The sequence below is a fragment of the Rhododendron vialii genome, chromosome 13a (genome assembly GCF_030253575.1).
Source record: "Rhododendron vialii isolate Sample 1 chromosome 13a, ASM3025357v1".
Taxonomy (NCBI): domain Eukaryota; kingdom Viridiplantae; phylum Streptophyta; class Magnoliopsida; order Ericales; family Ericaceae; genus Rhododendron; species Rhododendron vialii.
Window position 1 is genome coordinate 34,045,955 of NC_080569.1, and position 24,010 is coordinate 34,069,964.

At 36.4% G+C, this 24,010-nt stretch overlaps 2 protein-coding genes and 1 long non-coding RNA gene across 7 annotated transcripts; 1 reads left to right on the forward strand and 2 right to left on the reverse strand.

The window, feature by feature from the left end:
* Positions 1 to 2,035: 2,035 nt before the first annotated feature.
* On the reverse strand, positions 2,036 to 6,587 carry LOC131314152 (uncharacterized). The gene is made up of 7 exons (XM_058342641.1): positions 6,496 to 6,587; positions 6,257 to 6,300; positions 6,075 to 6,181; positions 5,918 to 5,960; positions 4,381 to 4,472; positions 3,264 to 3,343; positions 2,036 to 2,327 (listed from the first exon to the last, which is right to left on the reverse strand). The coding sequence occupies exons 1-7, from the start codon at positions 6,585 to 6,587 to the stop codon at positions 2,315 to 2,317; spliced, it is 471 nt and encodes a 156-aa protein (XP_058198624.1). The 3' UTR covers positions 2,036 to 2,314.
* Positions 6,588 to 6,975: 388 nt separating this feature from the next.
* LOC131315319 (uncharacterized) lies at positions 6,976 to 10,584 on the forward strand. Of its 2 annotated transcripts, none has more exons than XR_009196685.1 (4): positions 6,976 to 7,291; positions 8,012 to 8,100; positions 8,232 to 9,645; positions 9,778 to 10,584. It is a non-coding gene; the product is annotated as an uncharacterized LOC131315319 (long non-coding RNA). The 2 variants fall into 2 exon arrangements; XR_009196684.1 differs by having other exon boundaries at positions 6,977 to 7,291; positions 8,073 to 8,100.
* Positions 10,585 to 14,894: 4,310 nt separating this feature from the next.
* On the reverse strand, positions 14,895 to 22,217 carry LOC131315320 (uncharacterized). Of its 4 annotated transcripts, none has more exons than XM_058344477.1 (8): positions 21,755 to 22,217; positions 20,755 to 20,860; positions 19,066 to 19,158; positions 18,768 to 18,963; positions 17,819 to 17,997; positions 17,024 to 17,274; positions 16,468 to 16,637; positions 14,895 to 15,428 (listed from the first exon to the last, which is right to left on the reverse strand). In XM_058344477.1, the coding sequence occupies exons 1-8, from the start codon at positions 22,086 to 22,088 to the stop codon at positions 15,261 to 15,263; spliced, it is 1,497 nt and encodes a 498-aa protein (XP_058200460.1). In that variant the 5' UTR covers positions 22,089 to 22,217; the 3' UTR covers positions 14,895 to 15,260. The 4 variants fall into 4 exon arrangements, with proteins under 4 accessions (XP_058200460.1, XP_058200459.1, XP_058200462.1 ...); XM_058344476.1 differs by having other exon boundaries at positions 16,468 to 16,640; positions 21,755 to 22,216; XM_058344479.1 differs by lacking the exon at positions 20,755 to 20,860 and having other exon boundaries at positions 21,755 to 22,152.
* Between the last annotated feature and the right edge of the window lie 1,793 nt (positions 22,218 to 24,010).

The following is a 24,010-nucleotide window of genomic DNA, read 5'->3' on the forward strand; positions in this document are numbered from 1 at the left end:
TTTAGCTTCAAAATAATTCAGAAGATGCTAATTCTTCTTTTATTTTCTCTTTTAGAAAAATTTAAAAAAAAAAAAATCGATTGCATTCATCGACAGCATAATACATTAGCATGTCTTTCCCTTTGATCATCATAAAAACTAAAAATGCTTGCTCCTACTTATTTTAATAGCAGTCGATATAATATTATGGTAATGAATTACTCCTATCTCATCTTACGTTATGATCATTAATTAATTAATTATCACAAAAGTAAATAGATCTATCATATTTTGACAAGAGATCCGAAGTAATGTTGTGTTTTCCTTTTCTGGGTGATTATGGAAATCTGGAATACTAGTATATGCTAAGAAATATACGGATGTATATGCATATATATACATGAGCTCTCAACGTTTAATTTATCCTCTCTATCATACACTAGAACCAGAACAAACATGAAGACTATTTTCATTCTGACTATCCTCTTGCTTCTTCATTCTATTTCATCAGCTCTCTCTCTCTCTCTCTCTCTCTCTCTCTCTCTCTCTCTCTCTCTCTCTCTCTCTCTCTCTCTCTCTCTCTCTCTCTCTCTCTCTCCATAGACATATATCTTCTACTAGTTTCAATAAACTATAGAAATTGGTCAAAAAACTTAATGTGTGGGTTAGACTCACTGTGGATACATGAATACCATAGGTTGCGCGCAATAGCCAAGGCGTCTATTTATTTTTTCTGTTAATCACATTTTCGTATGCTAACTTCAAGTTTCTTATGCTTTTGTTTGTTTTTTGAATGTGAATTAATCTAGGAACGGAGGCAAAGCAGGAAGTCTGCTTAAACATTGTTCGACACAGGCCGGGAAAATGTGAAAACGATTATTGCCAGTTTTCTTGTTTGAGTTATTTCGGGGTTTTCATTTCTGCAACTTGTAAAGCTGATAACAGGTGTTACTGCTATCACCCTTGTGAAGTAGTAGAATGGTGGCATTTCAAGTATCATTGTAATAAGCCTTAATTAGCTAAATGAAGGCTTATGACAATGTTTTTGTTTATGAAATACGAAAAATATAGAAAGGATGTTGAAACCAACCGAAGATTATTCCATTATCAGAAATATAAACGCATGAAGATGATTCCTATTTGTTCTTGAATGCAATTTTTTTACTCGGCTATGTTTCGGATTACTGTAATCTTGAGTTCAATACTCACTAATCTAATGTATAATGTAATCATATTCAGGTGTTAGTTAATTTAGATGTAAAACATAAATCTTGTCAAAGAAGCAAATATGCTTCAGAAAAATCCTTAAAATTAGATGTATAATTTGTAAGGGTTAGAGTCTGAGATTCTAAGGACAGTGCTAATGGGATGCTAAGATTTCCAATACTCAGACAATGACTATTAGCTTGACATTAACAATTGAGATCCTAACGTCGTCAAGTTCACCGGGATGAAACTAAAATGAATGATCGATCAAACCATTGGAGTACTCATTCAAATGTATTGATTGGCTAAATATTGACAGGTAGCATGTTTCAAATGAATACATCATTCCTCGATCACTATGCCAAATTACACTTTTCCCGGCATTTATAAAATGCCAGTAAAGGTTCAAAAAACGCCGGTAAAAGTATTCCCGGCATTTGTTGACGAAATCAAAAAGTGCCGTCTGTCAAAGTGTCGGTAATGTAAAAACGGCATTTGTACAAATGCCGGGAAAAAAGCCGGCGTTTTTTCTCGCTTTTTCCGGCATTTGATAAATGCCGGTAAAAAAACAGAGGAATATGCACCTATTAGCGGCATTTGATTAAACTGCCGGAAAAGATATTATACCCGGCATTAGGCAAATGCCGCAAATGTTCTTACTCTTTACCGGCATTTGTTAAAAGCCGTTTATATGTTTTTTTATTTACTGTAATTCTTTTGCCGGCATTTTTGAACCGCCTGTAAAAATTTGGACAGGATCTCTCCATTTAAAAATGAACCAGCTCCAATGTTTGACACAATCCACTATTTTTCGTATACCGAATTGTAGTGGCCAATATTTGAAGTTCAACTATCAAAATGCAAGTTACATAAAATAAAATCGGATATTCTATAAACAAGAGGCTCATGTCTACCGAGTCATCACATAACTTTATCACAAAATAAGAGTGCAGAGCATAGAATGCCAATGTGGAGATCAAAACCAAAACAACAAAATACAAGTTCCAATTCCGTATCTCCAAAAACAAAAGATCAAACTTATAGTTGCGAATCTCCCATACAAAAAGACACAAAACGGTTGGCATATTAATGAAGAAGATTTCCCGTCATTCATATTGTGCATGCTCGCCTATGTTATCAACCTGCAAATGCAAGAGACCATTAGACATAGATATATTTATATATAAAGTAGCTTTGAAAATGACAATGCAGAAATTGGTTATGTACACACGTATGTTGTGCTCATGACCAACAAAATTCAACTCCAATTTTCTACGTAACACAAAAATGGATACAGATACGAACACGAACACAAATATAGGACACATTGAATTTTAAACAAAATGAGACACATTCAACGAATTTCCTTATACTCCATCTTATAAGTACCAGAATGAGAATAGTCGTACCAAACAATAACCAATATGGCAAAAAGAAAAACGAAATTATAAGTTTGAATTACAAAATGGTTGACAATTACTGAAAACATACTAGCAGGGCCAGGACTTATTTCAACCTCTAATCTAACGGGTCATGTGTGTTCAGTAACACTTTTGGCCATTATCAGCCATTTCAAATTTTGAAACCATAACATAACAGTCACTTTTGGACCTTCTCTCTCACATTAACATCTCTCTCTGGAGTCTGGACACCAACACCAGATTCAGGTGTAACCAAACATGTCAATGGTTGCAACGTGAGGTAGAACATCGCATTCTTTTTTCTCGATTGCAACGGGTACATATATCTCCATAGTAAGACTTTACGATATGTTTTAATACCCTAGAATGGATGCTTTTATGATCTAAAAATAGAGTGAGAGGAGGGGAAAAAAGAAAAAAACAAACCATGATCACTTGGGACTGAATTTAGAACATGAATTTGGGAAACTACTGTGTTGGCCATGCTTTTCAAAAGAAGCATGAGTATTCTAAAAATGGTTCTTATTACCCTACCATCTTCACCCACTTAAACATGCATTTTAGCAACCAATTTATAGGCAGGTGTATTTTCAATCTCAATCAAATGATCAACTATATTTTCATTGCCTCAAAAAGTACCACGAAACTGGAATTTACCTTTCCATTCTGCTCCGGCAGTGACAATGTGTGATCTCCCTTGCATCTCCATTTCCATCTCCATTTGGTGATGCTGCAACCTAGGGGAAGTACATTTCGAACATTGCAAATTATACTGTTTCATATGAAGAAGCTGCTTTTGGAAGTACATTCGGTTGAGCAAGAATGTATAAACCAATCTCAATAAAAGACACATTATAACATAGCTCTAAGACTACCATTAACCGTGTATGCATGGAGTAACACACCATAACCGAATTAAACTTCTTCGCTTCAACTATAATTATGGCTCGAGATTTTTGGTGCGACAAGAGAGATCAATGGTAGATAGCCGTTGCCGTAGTATACCAATGAGACCGATACCATGGCAAAACTAACTTCTTTTATTACTCTCCAATTACTGAATCATTCAACAGAATTAACCCATTTCCTACGACGTAAGCTTAACCTTCTTGATTCAAATCGGTTTATGATATGAGCAGGATTATGAATGACAATATGATTCTTGAGTCTCGACTTGGTAAGTACGTTTTCTTCACAAATGGTCAAGCCAGTTATGACTATGCATAATGGACTAAATCAATAATTTAGACTTGGAGAGCATCACAGGCCTTTCTCCATATAAATCTTTTTCTAAAAAGTAGCCGTAAGAACAAGGCCAACTAAATCACAACTTCCACCTAGTGGAAAGTGGGCCTGACCAAGCATTTTAGTGAACATGTATGCACACCGCACCAAAGACATTGAAATCACACTTTATTACCAAAATTAGAAATATGATAAAAAATAACTTTCTGAAATTGCGCCCAAAATATTTAATGCTGAGCAAAATAATAGAAAAATGCACTCCTTGTGTAAGATATCTCAATGACTACCCACCACCCAGGGAGACAGCATATGGACTATCGAATGACAACCTAACCTTTGTGACTAAATATCACACTCCACTAATGGGATTTCTTCAAAATATGTGACATACTTGTTCAGTGCAGGAAGTTTGAGTTTTTTTGCATACTAAAAGCTCCTTTTAGCTCAATCTCAATTCAGCGCAAGTAGATAGTTCTACGGAAAAATTATACAATAAGACCACATCTTTAAAATAAGGTTTGTAGAAAACCTGAAGGCCTCGGTCATCCATTGGTATACACTCAATGGCTATAAGTTTATCCATATCATCGGCGGCAACAACATATTCTGGATTTGTAGCTCCTGAATAGCAAAAGGAGAGAGAGTGAGTGAGGGAAAACAAATAAAGTTTGAATCACCAAAAATACTATCCAACATGGAACATGTAAAAGTCTCACCCTAGAAAAATAAAAACTCCCACCACACTGGTGGATTCTCCCCAACCCGCCGGGGAGAGAGAGGAGAATGGAAGGATACGACAAAAAACTAAGTTAATATTTACACTTTTCTTGTCCATTTTCCTTATTGTTTTAGGACCTACATTAATTTACAATTTACACTTTCCTTATTTGTTTTTTCCTCTAATTGTATCAAAACAGAAACATGAAAAAACTCCAAATTGCATTTCTGGTAACAGAGATAATAACACGTCTTAAAATACTACACGTTGTCCCTCTTTTAAGTTGTCCCAGACTTGCACCCAGAAATTAAAAAAAAAGAAGAAGAAGGAATAAATCCCATCAATTGGCATTGTTCTATAGGAAACAACTAAAGAGGGAAAAAATTGTGATAACAAAATGAAGCAATTGTCAAAAAAATGAACAGATGCGGAGTACATACCCAAAAAAAAAAAAAAAAATAGAAACAGAGGGATTCCAATTCAAGAAATGAGGAAAAATATACCAATGCAAAAAGATCCGTAATCGATAGAAGAGAACTTACACAATGTGAAAGTATTCGAAGTGGGTTTCAAAAATGGGACCAAACTAAAACCAAATCCATTTCGACCTCCCGCTGTTAGTGAAACGCGTCATCAAAACAACCAGGTAGAAGCCATCTAGCGGCCACCGGCAATCGGCGATAGCCATCTGCGAATATAGGCATAAACCGACAGAAAAAACCCAAGATCAGAGCATGGAGACGGAAAGACATAGGAGAGGCGCTGATCAAAAAAATACATAAGAGAGGCGAGAGACGTAGATGCCTTACCGAAATTGGCGATGCCTGCATTGTGTGGTGAGAGACTGCAGATGGAAGGAATGTCTTGGAAGCACGGAGACTATTTTTAAAGGAAGAGGGAGAGGAGGAGGTAATCAAGCAGATTAGATTTCATTCATTCCACAAAAATACAAATCATGCCTTCATTCATTCCACAAAATACAAATCATGCCCTAATTAGAAGGATCCCTTCAAAAAAAATTCAGTTTTGAGACAATTATCCCATAAATTTCCGGAATATTAGATTACCATGATTGGTTAGAATATTTCAATTCAAATGAGCTCCTTTTGTGGTCTTGAAGTTTCCAATATTTACCAAAATGCCATGTTGTAGAAGGAATGATGAAGACAATTCTGGACCATCGGATTTGTATGTATGGGTAGATAAATTTTGGACAGGGATAAATCTGAACCGTTAAGAAAGAATATTCTGTAAGATACCTGTCCTGTTTTATAATATAGATTGCCAAAAGAGTCACTCTCAAAAGACGCCTATGCATTAAGTAGACAGAGGTCATTCCAATACTTACCCTCTATGTACTGCCTTGTTCCATCCCGAAGATGATAAACCCACTAACATGCAAAAATGATTCTTTATGAAAAGGAAGTTAACTTTTAATGTATGGAGGACCAGTCATAGATTAACTATTTCTTATGAAAAAGGAAGTATGAAACAAAACACCTTACCTGGAACATGCAGAGAGAAGCTCCACGAACAGGAAATCCGCATCCTAGAAGTTGGTACCCCGGTTTAGCCTCACCAATAATTTGGAAATCCTCTATCCCAGGGCCCTCTTCAAAATGCAACAGATTAAGTCCGACTTTATGAAATTCTGTGCGCATATTTTGCAAATAATAAGATCCACTACCTTCTGAACCAAAAGAAGCAAACTCAGGTGAATTCGTAATCTTGCTTTTCACATGTATTCGTAGGAAATTTTTATTAGCTTAGCTGTAAAGGCATTAAATGGTGACATCCCAATCCCATGTTAATACCTAATGAACAAAAATATATGGAAAATTAGTCTAGAGTCCAATACAGGTGTTTGAATCAAGTCCCAGTCCACTATTATTTTCAGCAAGGGTTAGGATCTAAATATAAAATTACGTTAGACATCTCATTTTGAGCAATTGGAATTGGAGTCCTTCATACATTAACCAATTAGACATTCGCATGTCATAATGTCTATAACTATTCATTACCTCTATTCTGCAATCCACAAAAAGAGAGAGCAGATACTGAGAGTTAATTAGCCAAATGAATGAAAAAAATCTTGCCACTTTGCTATAGACTTGAAGAATTAGCATCTATTGATAGAATAGGAAACTTATGCAAACATGCAAAATAAAATTCCAAACCTTATTTCACAGTTTTGTGTGTATTTTGGATTGTTCATGGTAGTAGTATAATACTTCAACTATCATCACTAACAACATGAAAAATAAAATTCCAACCCTTATTTATCGGTTTTGTGAAAATGGCACAACTCAAAATTGCATGACCCATCACTACAACAAACAATACATTTTATAGCGTAATATCATAGCGTTTTTTAAAGAATGCTATAGAAAACTTTCGGTGGTAAACTTTCATAGCGTTCATGGGATTGGGCGCCAAGTGTCCGTGAAAATTTTGAACGTGGGAAAATGTAAAGCTTACTTTTTCACTATTCCCCCTGTATAGACTTTCCCAACCCCAACTTTCCCAATTCTCTCCGCCAAGTTACTCTCTCTCTCTCTCTCTCTCTCTCTCTCTCACACACACACACACGAGATCAAGAAGAACTGGGTCATCCAAAACCATTGCCGTTGCCAATTGACCCTCATCGGCAGTCCCACCATCCGACATCGATCCCGTCTGTGGCCTACTAGACCTGCGCTTGTCTGACCTGAGCATAAGATGGGTAAGTCGATTACACACTCGATTTTATACCTGGTCCCAACTTCTAGTCCATTAAAGCTTTAGATTATTGCGAACAATCGCGTCACCGTCGTATTTCAACTACTACTGTCATTTCCTTGGATCAGCGCTCTCTCTCTCTGTCTCTGAGTAAGTGAGTGAATACCTAGCCCAAGCAGTTGAGGGTCAGTGAATAGCGATATTAATTTCTTGAGATGACTATAGATTGGCTTTCTGAAGATTGTAGATCTCGGTCCTGAATGGGTTGTTTTAATATCAAGCTATACATCCCCGAGGTCAGTCTTCCAAAAAAATAATAATTTCCGAAGTGTTTTCTTACAGTTTGACTTTCATTTCTTAATTACTTATGAATGTTGGTCATCGTGTTGGCAGGAGAATAGATGCTTGTGTATATTAATTAGAATCATTAGATGCTTCTACTCTGCATACTTGCGTTGGCATTTTAATGCATCATCTTAATATGAATCCAAAAGGCAGAGGAGATTATACCGCCTCCTCCAGGCGCTACTTATGTTCCGACTCTTTGCAAGCAATGTAGAACTCAAATTTTTCGATGTCTTGGAGTGCTAAAAGTCAAAAGCTAATGACAGTACTCTAGGGAAGCAACTCTGGATAAAACAAAATAGTTGTATCATAGGACAACAGATGTCCCAATTTCTGGAAATGATGTTTGAATAGTTATTTTCTTGAGTTTTGTTTTCAGATTTTCTATTCAAGTTACAAGGAACAACTTACTTATCACTTAACAACTTTGGCTCTTATAGGTAGCTGATGAGTTCTTCAATTGCTAAGGTATTTAACAATTCCTTTACATGTTCAATGACGAAGAGTCGAAGACGAATTATATTTTGGAAAGGTGTGTCTAGCATTTCTCACTGTCATTCGCCTAATATAATATGCAATTCGTGGTTGAATTCTTTCAGGCAATTGGGGCAGTTAGTAATATTCCGAAGTACCAAAAAAAATTGGGCACCTAGTTGCATGATCAAGAAACCAAGTGATGGGAAGCTGATTGGCTATAACATGGACTATCTTGGATCTATTGAGCAAGCACTAGGAGGTTGCTTGTATTTGAGCTATCCGTAGTTTGAAATTCGGGTTTGCTTTCAAATAACATTTTCTTTTTGCCGGCTCAAATGGTTCAAGCAATGAATCTATTTCACCTCTTGCTGGTAAACTCTTTGTTGTCAATGGAGCTGGCTGTATATATATACCATAATGATTGTTCTTTCTCATGCAATACATCATTTGTTTTTCTTGTTCTCTATAACACTACAACACATATGGCTTTCTATAACGTAATTTTACAGCGTTCTTTTGGTAATGCTATTATTGAGTAGCCATTATAGCGTTCTTCAAGGCTAAAAGAAAGGAAATACACTGAAGGCTTTTGAACAGCGTTTCATTAAAGCCATACACAGCATTCCGCGAAAATCAGAAGCACCAGTCTCCTCGCTCCCAAAAATCAAACGGACCTTAGAAGTTTTCAATCGATTTCAGAATCTTGAAATACGAGTCGTACTCTAGCTATGAACTGGTGCGAGATTTCTCAAGAACTGGGGGGAGATTTCTAGGGTTTTAATCTTCAGTATCAAGTATGTTTCTTGTTCTCTATTTCTTTTGATCGATTAACCTTTGTTCCCTACTGTTAGCCCGACCTTCAAGTTTCTCTGCCCCCTCCTTTCTTAATCGGAGGAAAATCAAAACCATTTTCAAACCTAACGCACTAGTTGAAGCAAAGAGTCAGGGAGTCCAAATACAAGGGTACGATTTCAATCTTCCTTCCTTAGCACGAGATAATCAGTTTAGGGTTTACAAGGTTATCCATTTAAAGGGTTAGGATTTACTTTATCTGAGGTATCAATTTTCAATCGAAAACAAGCTTCAATGGAATCTCTTGCATTCTTCTCTTCGGCATCTCATGAAGCAATCAAAACCTGCTCAGAACTTCTTGCAACCATCACACGACCACCATATCCGGAAACGGAAATCTTGCAAATTCCGTTGAAATGATTTTGCTGTTACTGAATTTTGGATTTCTTAAAAGTATGCGTTCTACGTGTTCGATGAAATGAGAAATGAGAAAGATACACGCACACGCGCATATGGATAACCTAACCCATCTTACGAAATAATTTTGTGCAATCTATAGAGCCTTAATTTCCATATAACAGCATGTATTTGCAAAGTACCAATTGATTATCTTTTCATCCTGTTATAATATATGCCCTTGGTTTTGTCCCTTTCTCTCTCGCTCTTTCTCAGCAGCTTCAAAACATCATTCAAAATATGGAATTTACCTTTGTAATGCTGCAACCATTTTCCTAGCGAGTTTCGGTAAGCATACAACTTTATAAAATCTTCATGATTTCATAACAATGGTTATTGTTTTACTCCCTGTTCACCCTAAAAAAAGTGTATGCATGAAGTTCATTTGTTGGTCTTTGAGTGTGTCCATTCATTTCGTAGGTATAAGATTTCGGCAATTGCAAGAATGTTGGATCTCAAACCTGTCTCTCCGCCTCAATAACTCTACGAGACTAACGGTTATGCCATCCACTTGGTATTTCTTTCTCTCTGTTGTCCCTAGAAAGTAGAAACTGATTATTGGATATAGGCATTGTGTTACTAAATACAATTGAAGCTTGTATCTCATTCTGCACAATTATCTCTTGTGGGTAGTCGACTAGTTGGTAATGGTACCTTACCCACTCGTGTTTAGATGTGCATTATCGCATGATGTGCAGATTATTAGTCTGATGTGTAGAACAATAAGCAAGACTATATGATGTGCAGAACAATAAGCAAAGACTATTATTCACCCAAGACATAAACAAACTAACAAAAGTACTAGGGCATGTTTGGACACTTCATTTTCCATTATGACTTTTGCATTTTTTCCATTTTGGGATATGTATAATATGCACACACCACTCCATGAGATATCTACACCAACGAATTTCAGTTGTAAAAATCGTTACAATAAGGAATGTATCTTGTTTGCATAAAATATGACCTTGAGTGTTAGATTGTGAATTCAAATTGCTGAAACTGAATATTAGTTGCTATCTTTTACCCCTAGAATGATTTTTGTGCTAAAAGGGTGTTTGTGAAGATTGTCCTGTTTGATTAGCACATTGGTTATTCATTCGAAATGTACTCTAAATGCCGCATTTACTTGGATTATGGTTAGTAAAATAGCTTAGAAAAGGCTCATGACTTATGAAGTTTTTTTTTCCCCTAGCAAAAGCCTTGATCGGGAATGTTAAACCTAAATTAGAACATAGTCTAGACATGACATTGGTGATGCAGTTGGACTTGTTCTATGTATACGTTTGTGATTTCATGGTTATGTTCCACCATTCTAGTAAAGTGCTTCATGAATGCAGATTTGTATGGACTCTCACCTATTTATGTATGTAGCAAAGTTATCCCTACTCTCGCTATATATATGATTAAGATATGTATTCTGTCTTCTTCTTTTTGTGTCCTGGTGTTGTTGTTGTTCTGCTGAGGTTGGGGTTAGTATTTGTAAGGGTATGGTGTAGTTTTGCCTTAGTCACACTAAGCATTTGTAGCCCACAAACAATTCTGATCTTGAACCTAGATTTCCCTCTATCAGCCCAATGATTTAGGTGCTTCCCATCTCAAAATGAGGTGCTAGCAGTTGCACGTCCCATTTCTAACTACGGTGATGGGCATGTTAGTACTCAACATTGGACACATAAAGAAGCCAGAGTTAGGTCTAGTTCTCCTAATAGTATAAGTTAGTAGCTGCACATCCCATTTCTTGCACAGTAGGTTGATTACCCTACCTATTGAGCCAAAAAGGTTAAATAGGTATGACAGACTCTAGTTCTCCTAATAGTATAAGTTAGGCCTTTTTAACAGCCCTCCTTATAAGATGCCACTTTACTGTCTAGCAAACAAGAAGATTACTAGTGAGTGGGGAAAGTAATCAGTTATAGAATTTGTGCACTTGTTAAATTAGAAGTTTGAACTAGTAAGAGGTTAGTTTTGACTTTGGCTAGCACAAACATTGTTGAACAGAAGTAGTAGAGTGTAGGAAAAAGATGAAAACTTGTTTCTTTGTGTACATATGTTTCTTTGTTTCCACCCCACTAGTTAGAATATGGTATTCTAACTGCTGGAAATGGAGATTTTATTGTTGCAATGTGCTTAAACTGATGGTGTTTGCAAAATACTAAGAACTAATGGTGTTTGCACAAAACTCTAAGAACTAATGGTGTTTGCACAGACCTCTAAGAAGTAATGGTGTTTGCATAAACCTTAAACGCTGTTGCATGGATTTCAAAAAGTTTTTCTTTCAAATATTAGTTCAGCTCTTTCTTATTTCAGAAAGTAATTCATTTTTGAAGGCTTGAGCCTTGGTTAAGAAAGTATTTCAGAAAGTAATTCATTTATGACTTGTATGGTATCTCTTACTCCCCAAAAGGGAATTATAGGCTTGAGTCTTGGTTAAGAAAGTATTTCAGAAAGTAATTCATCTATTTGTTCTCTGCACGATATATCAGACTAAAAGGGAAACTATGAAAAAAAAATCCAAACTAGCTGAGTTGGGAATCGGTGGGCGTAGTCTTGCTCTTATTTAGTAGTATTTATCACACTGTCTACATGATGATGATGATGATATATACACTACTAATACATGCATACTGTCGAAATACATGCATTCTGACTTAGCTGTTCATGTAGTCGTACTGTAGTATTAATTAGCATGCATGAGCCATGCTTGACTTTGTTATACCCACCACCACCTCTTTTATTAGTCCAAGATAAGAAGCATAGATACGGATACGGGACACGGACACGATATGTACGGAGAGTATCCGAGAGTATCGATATCCGATACGGATACCGATACGTGGTACGGAGGCCAAAATAGAGTATCCATGCTTTAGAGGCTGCTTGAGCATTAAATTCACTCATTCGTTATTTGTGTGTTCTACTTGTTATATATGTTCACAGTCTCATTGGTCATTTACGATGATTTTTTATTATGCAATTTTTAAGATGATACGGAAAAAATTGAACATGATACACCAAGCTCACCTTGGAACAATCTAAAAGAAGATGCTATTTCTAATTGAAATGTTAAGTAGAAATTGTTATGACTCAATCAAATTGAAATGTTTGCTTCTCCCATATGTAGGTTTATGGGTTGATAAAGAAGTGTTGTGACTTTTTGCTGAAGATATATGTATGATCTTGCTAGTGTGATGGCTATCATTATCGCTTGGTTGATTGAAGCCTTTTTGTTGATACTTATGGGATGGAGAGATTTTGGAAGGACTGTTTTGGTTGAAGCCTTTTTGTTAATATTTTGGCGTAAGGTTTGAACTCCACTTTTGGAATATATAGATGTTTTGGAAAGTCTTTTTGTTGATATTTAGTGACAAGGCTTGTACTCCACTTTTGGGATACATAGATATTTTGGAAGGCTTTTTTGTTGATATTTGGTAACAAGGCTTGTACTAAATAGAAATGTTGGAAGGACATTTACTATATTGAATTTCTTTTGTAATGGTAATCGCTTTGATGTTTGAAGACATTTTGTTGGTTTTGTATGGAATATTGTAAAATATATTGCCAAGGATGTCATTGGAGCCGCCATCTTCTTTTTTCTAGCAGGTTGTATAAAGTTATGAAACCTGCTAGAAACCAGTTGGAATTTAAAATGCTGTAAAAAATTAACAATGGACAACGGGGCGAAAATTTATGGTGAATAATAGAAAACCTTGAATTTACAACGTTCCTTGAATGTTGTGGAAACTTTTCAATTTATAGCGCTCCTCAAATGCTGTGGGAAATTTTCAATTTATAGCGTTTTTAAATTGTTATAAAAAATTTACAATCTATAGCGTTTTAAAAATGCTATAGAAATTTTACAATCTATAGCGTTTTTAAAATGCTGTAGAAAGTTTACCATACTATAGCGTTTTTAAAATGCTGTAGAAAGTTTGTCATACTATAGCGTTTTAAAAACTCTGTCTAAAGTCTACCATATTATAGCGTTTTAGAAACGCTGTCTAAGGTTCAAGACTTTTAACAACATCGGCTAATACAGCGTTCGCAAAAACGCTGTCTATATCATTCAATAGCGTTTTTCAAACGCTATAAAACGTCAATTTTCTTGTAGTGCATAGATTTCTAGCATGAGATGGCATGAATACTCAATCAAACGGATACCATAAAACCCCCAATTTAACACCTTTCGATGTCCTTATCACTCTCTCTAGGCACCTAGTAGTTTTCCTTCGGTGATGACCCATGCTAATGGGAAGAACACATTGAAGAATTCAGCTTGGCAAACAAAAAGAACAGCATGGCTGTGTGAATCTGGGACATCTAAGAACTTAGGAATGGATGGTCCCAAGTTCAAATAAACTCTTTCTTCAGTCTAGAGATTACTCTTTCAAATTGCTAGTATCTGGGAAATTTCCTGAACCATTTTTGTTCCAAATAACAAAGTCATGCTCAATGACAAATTTGCTCCTAAAAAATGGATTATTATATTAACAAAACATCAACCATATGGCCACTATCTTCACTCTCTTACCATGCATTTCAACAAACAGTTTATGTGCATCTTTGAAAGATCCACTTCTATACACAAAATCGAGATGGTCTCCACCAATTTCAGCCACCAAAAAAAAAGTTTATCGTACCATCAACTACAACATTATTCACAAAATCAAAACCAACAGTTTTAGCAAATCACGTGACAAACCGCAGTCTAATGGCAGAAATAGAACACTGTACATCGATTTTAGAGCTACGAGCACTCACGTGCAAATTTGAAACCCTAAACAGAGAGATGGGATTCAAGGTTCAAAGGTGAACAAATGCAGAAATTTTGTAAACCCAAAACTCTAAAAAGAGAGAGGGGATGCAAGGTTCAAACCTAGAACGTATGAATGTCCTCCAAATCTTGTGACAAGGAAATAGGAGAGATCGATGAAGAAGAAATCGTGTCTACCTGCGAATACGGTGAGATATCAACGACCAGTAAGATGGGCTAGGGCTTTGATCGACCACCAGACACCATTGATGGCTTTTCGTTTTGGGCTTCCGTTTTGGGGTTTTGATTTGGGGATTTTTGTTTGCGGAGAGTTCAGAAGTAAAGACAACGAGGGAACTAGCCGGAGGGAAAAAGGGGAAAGTATTCCAGTATACACTAGACGACATCGTTTTAGTAGGTGAGAAAAAATCACGCGCGTTCATGGTATTATTGCCGCCCATAACTAAACTAAAAACGGCATTTTTTATAATAATGCCGTTTTTGAGTGCCTTTTACCGGCATTTTATAACTCATGCCGTTTAAAGATGATATTTTCCGGCATTATTACTAATGCCGGTAATAACTAATATTAGTGGCACTTTATCACATGCCGGTAAAAAAAACGCCGTTAAAGCCACATTTTCTTGTAGTGGATTTAGTGAATCGATCTTTTATTGTGGTGACTGTTATATTCATTCCAGAATCATTCCAGCGAACCAAACACTACGTTAGGTGTTTGTGCGTGCACTTTCTAGTGGTGAAAGTTATGCAAGAACAACTCATATGAGGGATGACCATTATCATATACAACTAAAAGGAGCCTCCACAGCCACATCTGAAAATACACAATCAAAATCCAACCTGCATTTCTGCAAGATGTTAATGTGCAAAATTGTGAAAAATGTCGGAATACAGTGAGACAGTTATAAGAAGAATGAAACTGTTGTTTTCTAAAAAGCACAGCGGTAGGCTGGCAGATCGTGCTTCTCATCTGTAGCTCCAACTAGCACACAAATCCGCATCCATGCGAGCTTTTCACCAACATTTGACACATAACATGCTAGTTTTGACGTCCACGGTCCGCAGCAGCTCAAGGTACCAAGATGTTAGTGATCAATGCCAACGGCAGTATGACGCGGTACTCAGTTTCTCAAGTGAAAGGGTAAAAGTTTGAGAAGAGCAAACTGCCAAGAAGGATGTAAGCCGCAGAGTATGCCCATATCAAGTATCCCCATCTCTTCCTGTTTATGGGAGATGCCATTAAATGGGCAGCAAACCAATAGAGAGGTGGACTGGCTGATAAGAAACGAGTTGCGACCTGTCAAATATTAGGTCCTGTTATATATGAATAATGAATCATATGATACGGAAAGGCATCTCATGAACTTAGAATCTTTTCCTTGTGATGATAAGCAGAAAAATTTGAGGTAAAATATGTTGCCTTGCAAAAGATGGACACAGAGATAATAATAGTAAAGTAGGAATCTGAAGAAAAAAACCCCCAAAAAGAAACGAAGAGAAAGATATAAAGCGAAGATACAAACAATGAGAAGTTACAGCCAAGGGAGAGCTTTGACCAATATATATACAATTCATTATTCTTACTACTTGTTTAACATTTGTATTCCTCATATTCGAGAATTGAATATTCAAATATTTGCCCCACAAAACATATTATGAGCTACGGGACACAATAGTCCTCTCCCAAACCGAAAGGAGAGAGTCAATCCCGTCTCTATTAATACAACCAAGAGTAAGCTAAAGCTTCAATTCTTGGACATTAAACACAGCAGGATATATTGATTCCACCTGTGTGAGTAGTCTAATGCCATAAATCTTCTCATCCCCACTCCCCACATAGTACAAAAGGTTCCAGGTAGAATCAAGAATACATGGAGCGAACTAAGAAGGGAAATTGAGATCTTAAAACTCATAATTCAGCCAGCAAAGTTCACTTTAGCAAGTTGATGCAGCAAAAACTTACATCAGCCAGTGGAGGAATAGATACCAATACGACAACTTATGCATGGGCCAAGAGGTCATAATTTTTATGATCAGTAATGGAGGTCATAACTTTGAATGTTTATAGCGCTGCTTACATTAATTTCCTTCTCAAAAGGGCAGAATATTCCACTCATCTTCGCAAAACATGAAAAAAAAAACTTTTTACCCGAACAATTGGCTCAGAACAAAATGCAGCAGTTACTAACTATAGTGAAAAAACCAGAATTTTGTGGTTCTGAGTTTCTGTCTTATGGTCAAAAACCCAAAAGTCCGTGGATCACCTCCACTCCAGAACTGCACATTTTCATAAATGTACAGTTCATAACAAAGAAAGAGGTCAGTGTGAATCTGACCTGCACGTGCATGACGAAAAATGCTGTAGCTGCCATGAATCCCAAGTGTAGGATAAAAGGAAGAACAGCAACAGATAAATTCCTTGAACTGTCAGATGAGTCATTTTCTACTGGAAGAGTACTGTGACCATCACCTTTGATTGTTTGTTTCCTCCGTCTAAGAATTTGATCTTCTGTCAAAAACATACTGGAATGAGACTGCTGGGTGTAACTTGCAACAAACTAAACCGAATCCATTCCACAAAATTCGCAGATGGACAAATTTTGGTATCACGCCAGAGCAAGGCTAAAATTTGATCTAAAACTACCCAATAACATGAAACATATCTTCCGTTATAAGGCAGGGAGGCCCTTGGTTCAAACATACAGATTGTAACAAAATAAAGTAGCAGTATGGTTATTGTTTTCACAGCTGGGCCACTGGCAACATAATATAAAAATTCTAATCTATGCAGAAGCTACAGAACTAAGGACCAAAACATTTAAGTTCAGCAACATGTGAACTGGTTGGCAGTCTGCGCCAACTCCAAAATAATTTTATGCTTTAAAAAGTCACCTTGCTGTATTGTAGAAGTGCGTTCCTTTAAAGAGTAACTGCCTTTTGCTCTTCTATCTGCTCCCATAGGAGAAAACATGGATGCTGAATTCTTATCTTCACTTGAACCTCGGAAACCCAGTGAGAGAAATATTTCAGGCTGCAACTTTACATAATGGATGATTGAGCCAAGTGCTAGAGACAAAATCGGAGATGCAAGTAGGAAATTTGGCAACTGTTTTAGTTGGAAGTATCTCAGAAAACCCACTCCCCTGAAACAAAAGAAATTCCACTGTAAGTTTGGATTTAAAATATAGCACTTAATATTAACTAGTAGGCATCACATGACCCACATTAGATGTAAATTTACTCCAGCATACTACGGCCCAATCCCCAACCCCCTCAGACCCACACACCAAAAGAAACAACTACAGCTGCAGTAAATGGACCTAAAACCAGTGTTATCCAAAACTTTGATGATTAAATTACGAAAATTAATGTCAATTAAAACAAAAGTATGATGGGTAGCTTGCTCCTTGGTTTTAATTTTGTTTAGGTTTGAACTTTGCATTGCCATGTCCAACCATACTTGCGTGTGCACTGCAAAAGACAGTCATTAACTGTGGTACTCCATCAGATTACACAGAAGAATAGTTTACTAAATAATGCTCTGGTTAACTATCATTAGAACTTGTAAGTCGAAATATTCTAGCAAACACCAGATACAAATAGTAAATCCTTACTGGCTGACGGTTTGCAATTAAAATGAATAATAGACAGGTTAAATCAATAGGTGCAACTACATTAATGACATACCAATAACGACTTTGAATGTAATTGTACAGTAGAGGGAGTTTTGCCTTGCACCAGGGGCTTATTTGATCTGGAGCATGTCCCCGACAAATATTGTAGTATCCATGTGCTTGGAAAACAATAAATGGGATGAAAATACACAAACAATGCAAAGCTCCAGAAGAAAGAACCTTAACTGTCAGCTGGAGCAGGGAAAAAAAGAATCCATTAGCACGCTGAGTACGACAATTTGATAAATAGTTGGTAATCCATACAACTTAACTGAATTTCCTAAAAAGCTCCACTCTGAACATTTTTTCATATTCAGACTACAAAATCACTGCCCATAAACATGATCAAGAAAAGAGTTATCTAATTGTCTGACCGTACTCAGTCCTTGAACAAAAGCGAAGGCTTCTTATATTGGCAACCAATTAATTGCATCTAAGTTACACACTTAAAGCTAGTAAAGACCAAGCTAGGAGTGAATTGTCTGAACAAATATTAAGAAAAAAAATTGTGCAGAATCAGTTCCATATTAACCACTTGTAACCACAACTAACAGCACATAGTCTGCATAGGAAAGGCATGGGCACCAACTAACTCTGTGGAACTCCCAAGAAAAGTTGATACTTTCAGAAACATTGAATAAATAGAAAGCTATATAATTTATGCGCAGTAAATATAGCATTAAACCAATTCAATGCAAATAAGCACTCACAATTCCACTTACGAATATCAACCCTATCTGACGCCAATCAAAAAAAAAAAAAACCATATCCGACTTTCACTCAACTTGTCCCTGGGCTGAAAAAGTCAAATAAACAGAAACTAGCATGGAAATCAAAAAGTACATATAGAACTTACAACGAAACTTCTTCTATGAAAGACAGCATCATAAGCTGTGTGCATAGTCTGATAACAAGTATAACCCACGTTAATCTGGAAATCAAAAAGTACATATAGAACTTACAACGAAACTTCTTCTATGAAAGACAGCATCATAAGCTGTGTGCATAGTCTGATAACAAGTATAACCCACGTTAATCACACCATTGGATCTTGCAGCCCCAGATAGAGCAAGCAACAGAGTACCAACATTATTGGCGCCAGACACCAACTGATATACACCTCCAATTGATAATAAAGAATATAAGCTTTCAGTATATCTGCAAATAATAAAAGAAAGTTATACAATACAACTATTATACGATACAACTATGCCTTATCAGTTCCAATATGAAATATAAGTATGTAAATAAGAAAAGTACATAGATGAGTAGAATATGGAAGCGGGATTGAAGCAAAACAAAATCGACGCTCTCAGTGCTCCCTCTCGGTCCTTCAAAATGATAACTGAAAGCCTGTTAGAGAGAAAAGTGGGGAAAACTATCAGAAATTCACAGCATATGCATTTTAAGATCAATGTAAGGAAATATTCAGGAGCAACATATTCATGGTACTGATGGTAGTCAATATGGGTACGTGTCTTTATCAAATGCTGCCCGCAAAAAGTTACAGCCATGAATATAGTACCAAACTCAACTGTTCATGCTTATCTATGTGTGCATTATGTTAAAGCATCCAACTCAAAACCAATTAGCAATGAGTGAAGAGGCCGCCCAGGCTCATATACTAGTTTTGGAGGCTAATAGGCTATAACTAACCCTTGTGGGACAAGCTCTAACACTCCCCCGCGCTTGCAACTCCTGACCCGCATGTGGAAAGGTAAACAAACGATCCATATCTTGAGATCATAATGAAAAAAGGTGCACTTATGGCACAAACAATGGAGCAACCAATCAAGAGAGTCTTGTCCAAGAGCCTCCCGAAGTCTAGCTCTGATACCAAATTAAAGCATTCAACTCAAAACCAATTGACAATGAATGGAGAGGCCGCCTAGGCTCATATACTAGTTTTTGAGGTTATAATTAACCAATGTGGGAAAAGCTCTAACACCTTACACTATACAACATAAATAATAATCTACAAAAGCAAGAAGACATACTGTGGAATGAAATATTTCCATTGATGCCTTCTAATTTTCTCCTCAATTTGCTCTACCCTTCATGACAAAGTATTTCTTCGTGCAATAGCCAAATGACTAGGGTGACATGACATACAGGGAAACAAACCGACAGTATACACAATGAATGGAAAAGAACGAGGGAAAGTTACAAGGTATGCTTATAAAATATGCTCTGCTTTGATAAAAGCACACATCATGAGGAGTCAGCTGAAGAGTGGAGAGCCACACCGTACCATGTTTCAGTAACAAGCAATCAAGATCTTAGTACCACGTGCTTTACAAAAGGGTATAAATGTGTGGCATTACATAGTTTAAGGATTCAAACCTAAAAGGTCTTTTTATAACCACAAGAGAAGTTTTGTCACTCAAAAGGGTCCGGGACTAAACTGAGGCCACCATTCAATGTCACAATAAGGCCTAAATCTTAGATTTGCTAAAACGAACTAGAGTTCCTACAGAAGTTAAACAAAACAAGAGATCACCGTATGTTCTAAAGTCCAGACCTACATATTCCTCTTGAAGTTCCTCTTGAATACCAACCAATTAATCTCATCATTGCAAATCATAAGTCATTGAGAGGACCTTTACAAAGCAGCATCAATAAAAAGTTCTAAATTCTAGACTAAGTCCTCTTCTAGAATATAACTGATTAATTCCATTATATGTGATGTTCAGTGTAGATATCCAATCACATACACACAGATGAGGTAATAACAAGAAACTCAACTGTAAAAACGAATTCCAGCACATATGAAATATAGTTTACACATTCCACATCCAGATATTCATCTTAAAAAGCAGCCAAACTTATTTGTGTATGTGTGCAAAGATCTAAACGTAGGTGCATATAATACATTGGGAGGGTAGAGATAGAGATGTACATGAACATTCAAAAGAAGTCATTTAGATGACAAGTTAGCAAGAAACGCACCTGTACAAACAAAGTGCAGCCAATACAAAAGCAATGTTACTTATCACATATCCAGACAATCCCAAGACAGCTCTATACCCAACAAGTGGAATGAACAGTGCAAAGACTGAAACAAGAACCAAAAAAGGTCACTAAAACACCTTACACTTCACAGAAACTGAAAACAAACTCAAACTCAAAAAGGTTTCAAATTTGAGTTTGTTTACATTTTGTAATACTAAATGATTTGTTGAAAAAGCATTTAGTATTAGAAAACGTCAAAAAAAAAATGTATTTTTATATGTCGTTTACATTTTAGATAGTATGTTTACAGATATTCTTTTATATGAAAACGCTAGTGTTTTCGAAAGAAGGATTCGAAAACTGTTTGGTTGAAGTTTTAGAATCAGCCTTTCAAATACAAAACCCCAAAAAATAGAATTTGCATATCTAAAATGCATATATAAACGTATTGTCTAAAACATAAACGACGCATAAAAACATGTTTTTGACGTTTGCTATAACTAAAATGTTTTTTCAACAAAATAACTCATTAAATAGACAAAACAAATCACTGAAAGCCCATAAATTTCACATAAACAAACTCAATTTGAAACCTCAAGCACTCTGTTTTAGTTTCATTTCAGAACCAGCGTTTCGAAACTAAAAAAAGTACTTCCCTACGTCCCATTTTGTTTGCTTATAATTCTTTTTTGAGCCGTCCCAATTTGTTAGCTTGCTTTCCAAAATTAACCATCACAAAAGAGCAAACTTTCAATTTTAACCCTTTAGTTTTGATTTGAAACACAACTAATTAAAGTAGCTAATTAAAGTAATTTTACTATTCCAATGGTTATTTGTGGAAATCTAAACAATTTTCAAACCAAAAACTTTTAGTTAATTAAAATTGGAATTCTGAGCAAACAAATTGATACCGAGGGAGTAGCATTTTCAAATGCAATTCATTTCTTGTCCAGAAAAATTAAAAAAACAAACAAACAAACTCGTTAAATAGACAGACCTGTTCGGGATACGAGAGAGATGGCGAGCGGAAGGAGAGGGAAGAACGCGTAGCTCTGCTCGTACTCGTACCCGCACTGCGCGATACGAACGAAGTACACGCTGTCCCACACGATACTGTTTTCGATCGCAGACGCAATCCGAGGGAAGACAATTGAAGCTGAGGTTGATGAAGAAGAAGAGAGGCAGGTAGGGTTTATGGAGGCGGAGGTGTCGTAGGGTTTGACGATTGATCGCCATAGGATGATTAGGGTTAGGAGGAGGAGTCTCGACGCTATTGCTGATCGGAGAACTATGCGAGTGTGGTGGGTTTCGATCGGAGAGTCGCTCGCCATTGCCCTAAACGATATGCATACGTATACATTTACGGGTTGCAGAGAGAGAGAGAGAGAGAGAGAGAGAGAGAGAAGAAAGTTCGGTAAACTACAATGATGTACCTTGAGGTTTCAGTGAACTATTATTAGCCCCCTTTAGTTTGAAAATATTACATCGTCCTCTGTGAATGCTGGGGACACACACTTGTACACAAACACGCGGGGGGAAATTGTAGCCTTTGCTTCTTGGTCTTTCAGAAACGAAAATGCTCCGGGAACCTACCATAGAAGTGCCGGCAGTGCATCGATCATCACGTGGGGCTCATTTTGGATCCCGCGTGATAGCCTGTAGCTGTAGACGGATTGTTTCAAAAAATTCTTTCTATATAATGTTTATAGCTGTCTTTTTTTCTACAAAATCCATTGTCTATGTCGATCGCCGTTAACATGGCGTGATCTGGACAACGGTTATTTGTTGGGTTTATTGTGTAGCGTTTGCTATGTTTCGGGTGTGTTTTTAGGTTTGGTGCTGATAAAGATGGCTACAGAGTGACGGTTGTCAGGTTGTTTGGGGTATGGTTGGAGTTTGGCTTGGCGCTTGTGAGGTTGTTTGGCTTTGGATTGTTGATTGTTGGATTCTTGGGGTTTGACGTTTGGATGGGTGGTTTGGTTGCTTGCTGAGGTTCGGTGATGGTGGTTTTTGAGAAGGCGGTGGGTAGATAGAAGTTGAGTTCGGTGGTGGTTTGTTCTTATAATCAAAATTGTGATTTTTACTTTCATTTTCTTTAAATTTATGCACTACAATTGGTTTCTTGAGTATCTGGTTGCATGCTCGAGTGCTAGAGTCACTTAATTAGGATTGGTCAGTTTTTGTAAAAACTGTTGTCAATATTGAAATTTGGAAGTACTTGACAGTTGTTCATCGACAACTTGTATGCGTTTCTCCGACATCTAATCGTGTGATCAATTTATTATTGGTGCATCCTTAATTTATTTTGGATGTATTATCTGTCTCACTCCTGGACTTTTTCCAGTTATATTACATGCACATGGTAAAATTTTTGTTATCATGGAATAAAGTTCTTACTCTACAAAAAAAACCACCAAAATTTCATTGAAATAAACCACAAAATTCATGTCAGGCCAAAAAAATTCATAAAATAAGCCACAAAATTTGTAAAAAGTGTACCGTATACCTAAAAATAAAATGAGCCGCAAAAATTCTTAAAATAAGCCAAATAACTTCGTAAAGAAAATGTGTACTGAATATTCTTTCTTAAAAATATTTCGAAAAGACCAAAATAAGTTCTACCCCCAAAAGGAAAGAAAAACAAGCGTAAAACCAAACATGTATAGACGAGCAGAGAAGGAAATTACCAAAAGATCAACGAAAAATGAGGATCATAAAAAATACTTATTAAAGTCCACAAAATCCTAGCTGAAAAATCTTGATTCCAGTTACATATCTCTAAGGCTGCGTTCTTATGAATTTAACTAAAATTTGAGAGTTGTCTTTATTTGAATTTTTTTTTCATTTGTTAGTTTTATACCAAATTTTTGTGGTTTATTGATTCGTCTGACGAGAGGAATCAGAAAAATATTTTTTTTTTACTTTTACTTAAGTGTTTTGAGAAATAACCAATTTTTATCCAAAAAAAAAAAATCAAAACTAACAACTGCAAAAAAAATTTAAATAAAAACAAAACTTCTAAATTTAAGTTAAATTCACAAGAACACAGCCTGAATGATCGCGAAGTAGCCTATTTCCCTTTCTTTTCTTTTCTTTTTTTTTGAAGAGGGCCTATTTCCCTGTCGTGGGAGCTAGATGTCCAAATCAATTTAATTTTGCGTACGTGATCTGGGCTCCACAAGTCAGTCAATGCGTGAACAATGAATGATCACATCAGCACATGTTAATCATCACAGGGGTCTCGTCCTTCTGG

Bases quoted from the DNA above. Each gene is read 5' to 3' on its own strand.
- LOC131314152 (XM_058342641.1), bottom strand. From the start codon at position 6,587: ATGAATAGTTATAGACATTATGACATGCGAATGTCTAATTGGTTAATG. The intron at 6,301-6,495 runs GTAATTTTATAT...ACATGTGAAAAG, and splicing joins CTCAAAATGAGATGTCTAAC to CAAGATTACGAATTCACCTG. The intron at 6,182-6,256 runs GTAGTGGATCTT...TGCATTTTGAAG, and splicing joins TGCTTCTTTTGGTTCAGAAG to AGGGCCCTGGGATAGAGGAT.
- LOC131315320 (XM_058344476.1), bottom strand. From the start codon at position 22,088: ATGGCGAGCGACTCTCCGATCGAAACCCACCACACTCGCATAGTTCTC. The intron at 20,861-21,754 runs GTCTGTCTATTT...TTCTTGTTTCAG, and splicing joins CTCTCTCGTATCCCGAACAG to TCTTTGCACTGTTCATTCCA. The intron at 17,275-17,818 runs GTATGTCATTAA...CTTTTGTTTCAG, and splicing joins TACATTCAAAGTCGTTATTG to GGGAGTGGGTTTTCTGAGAT.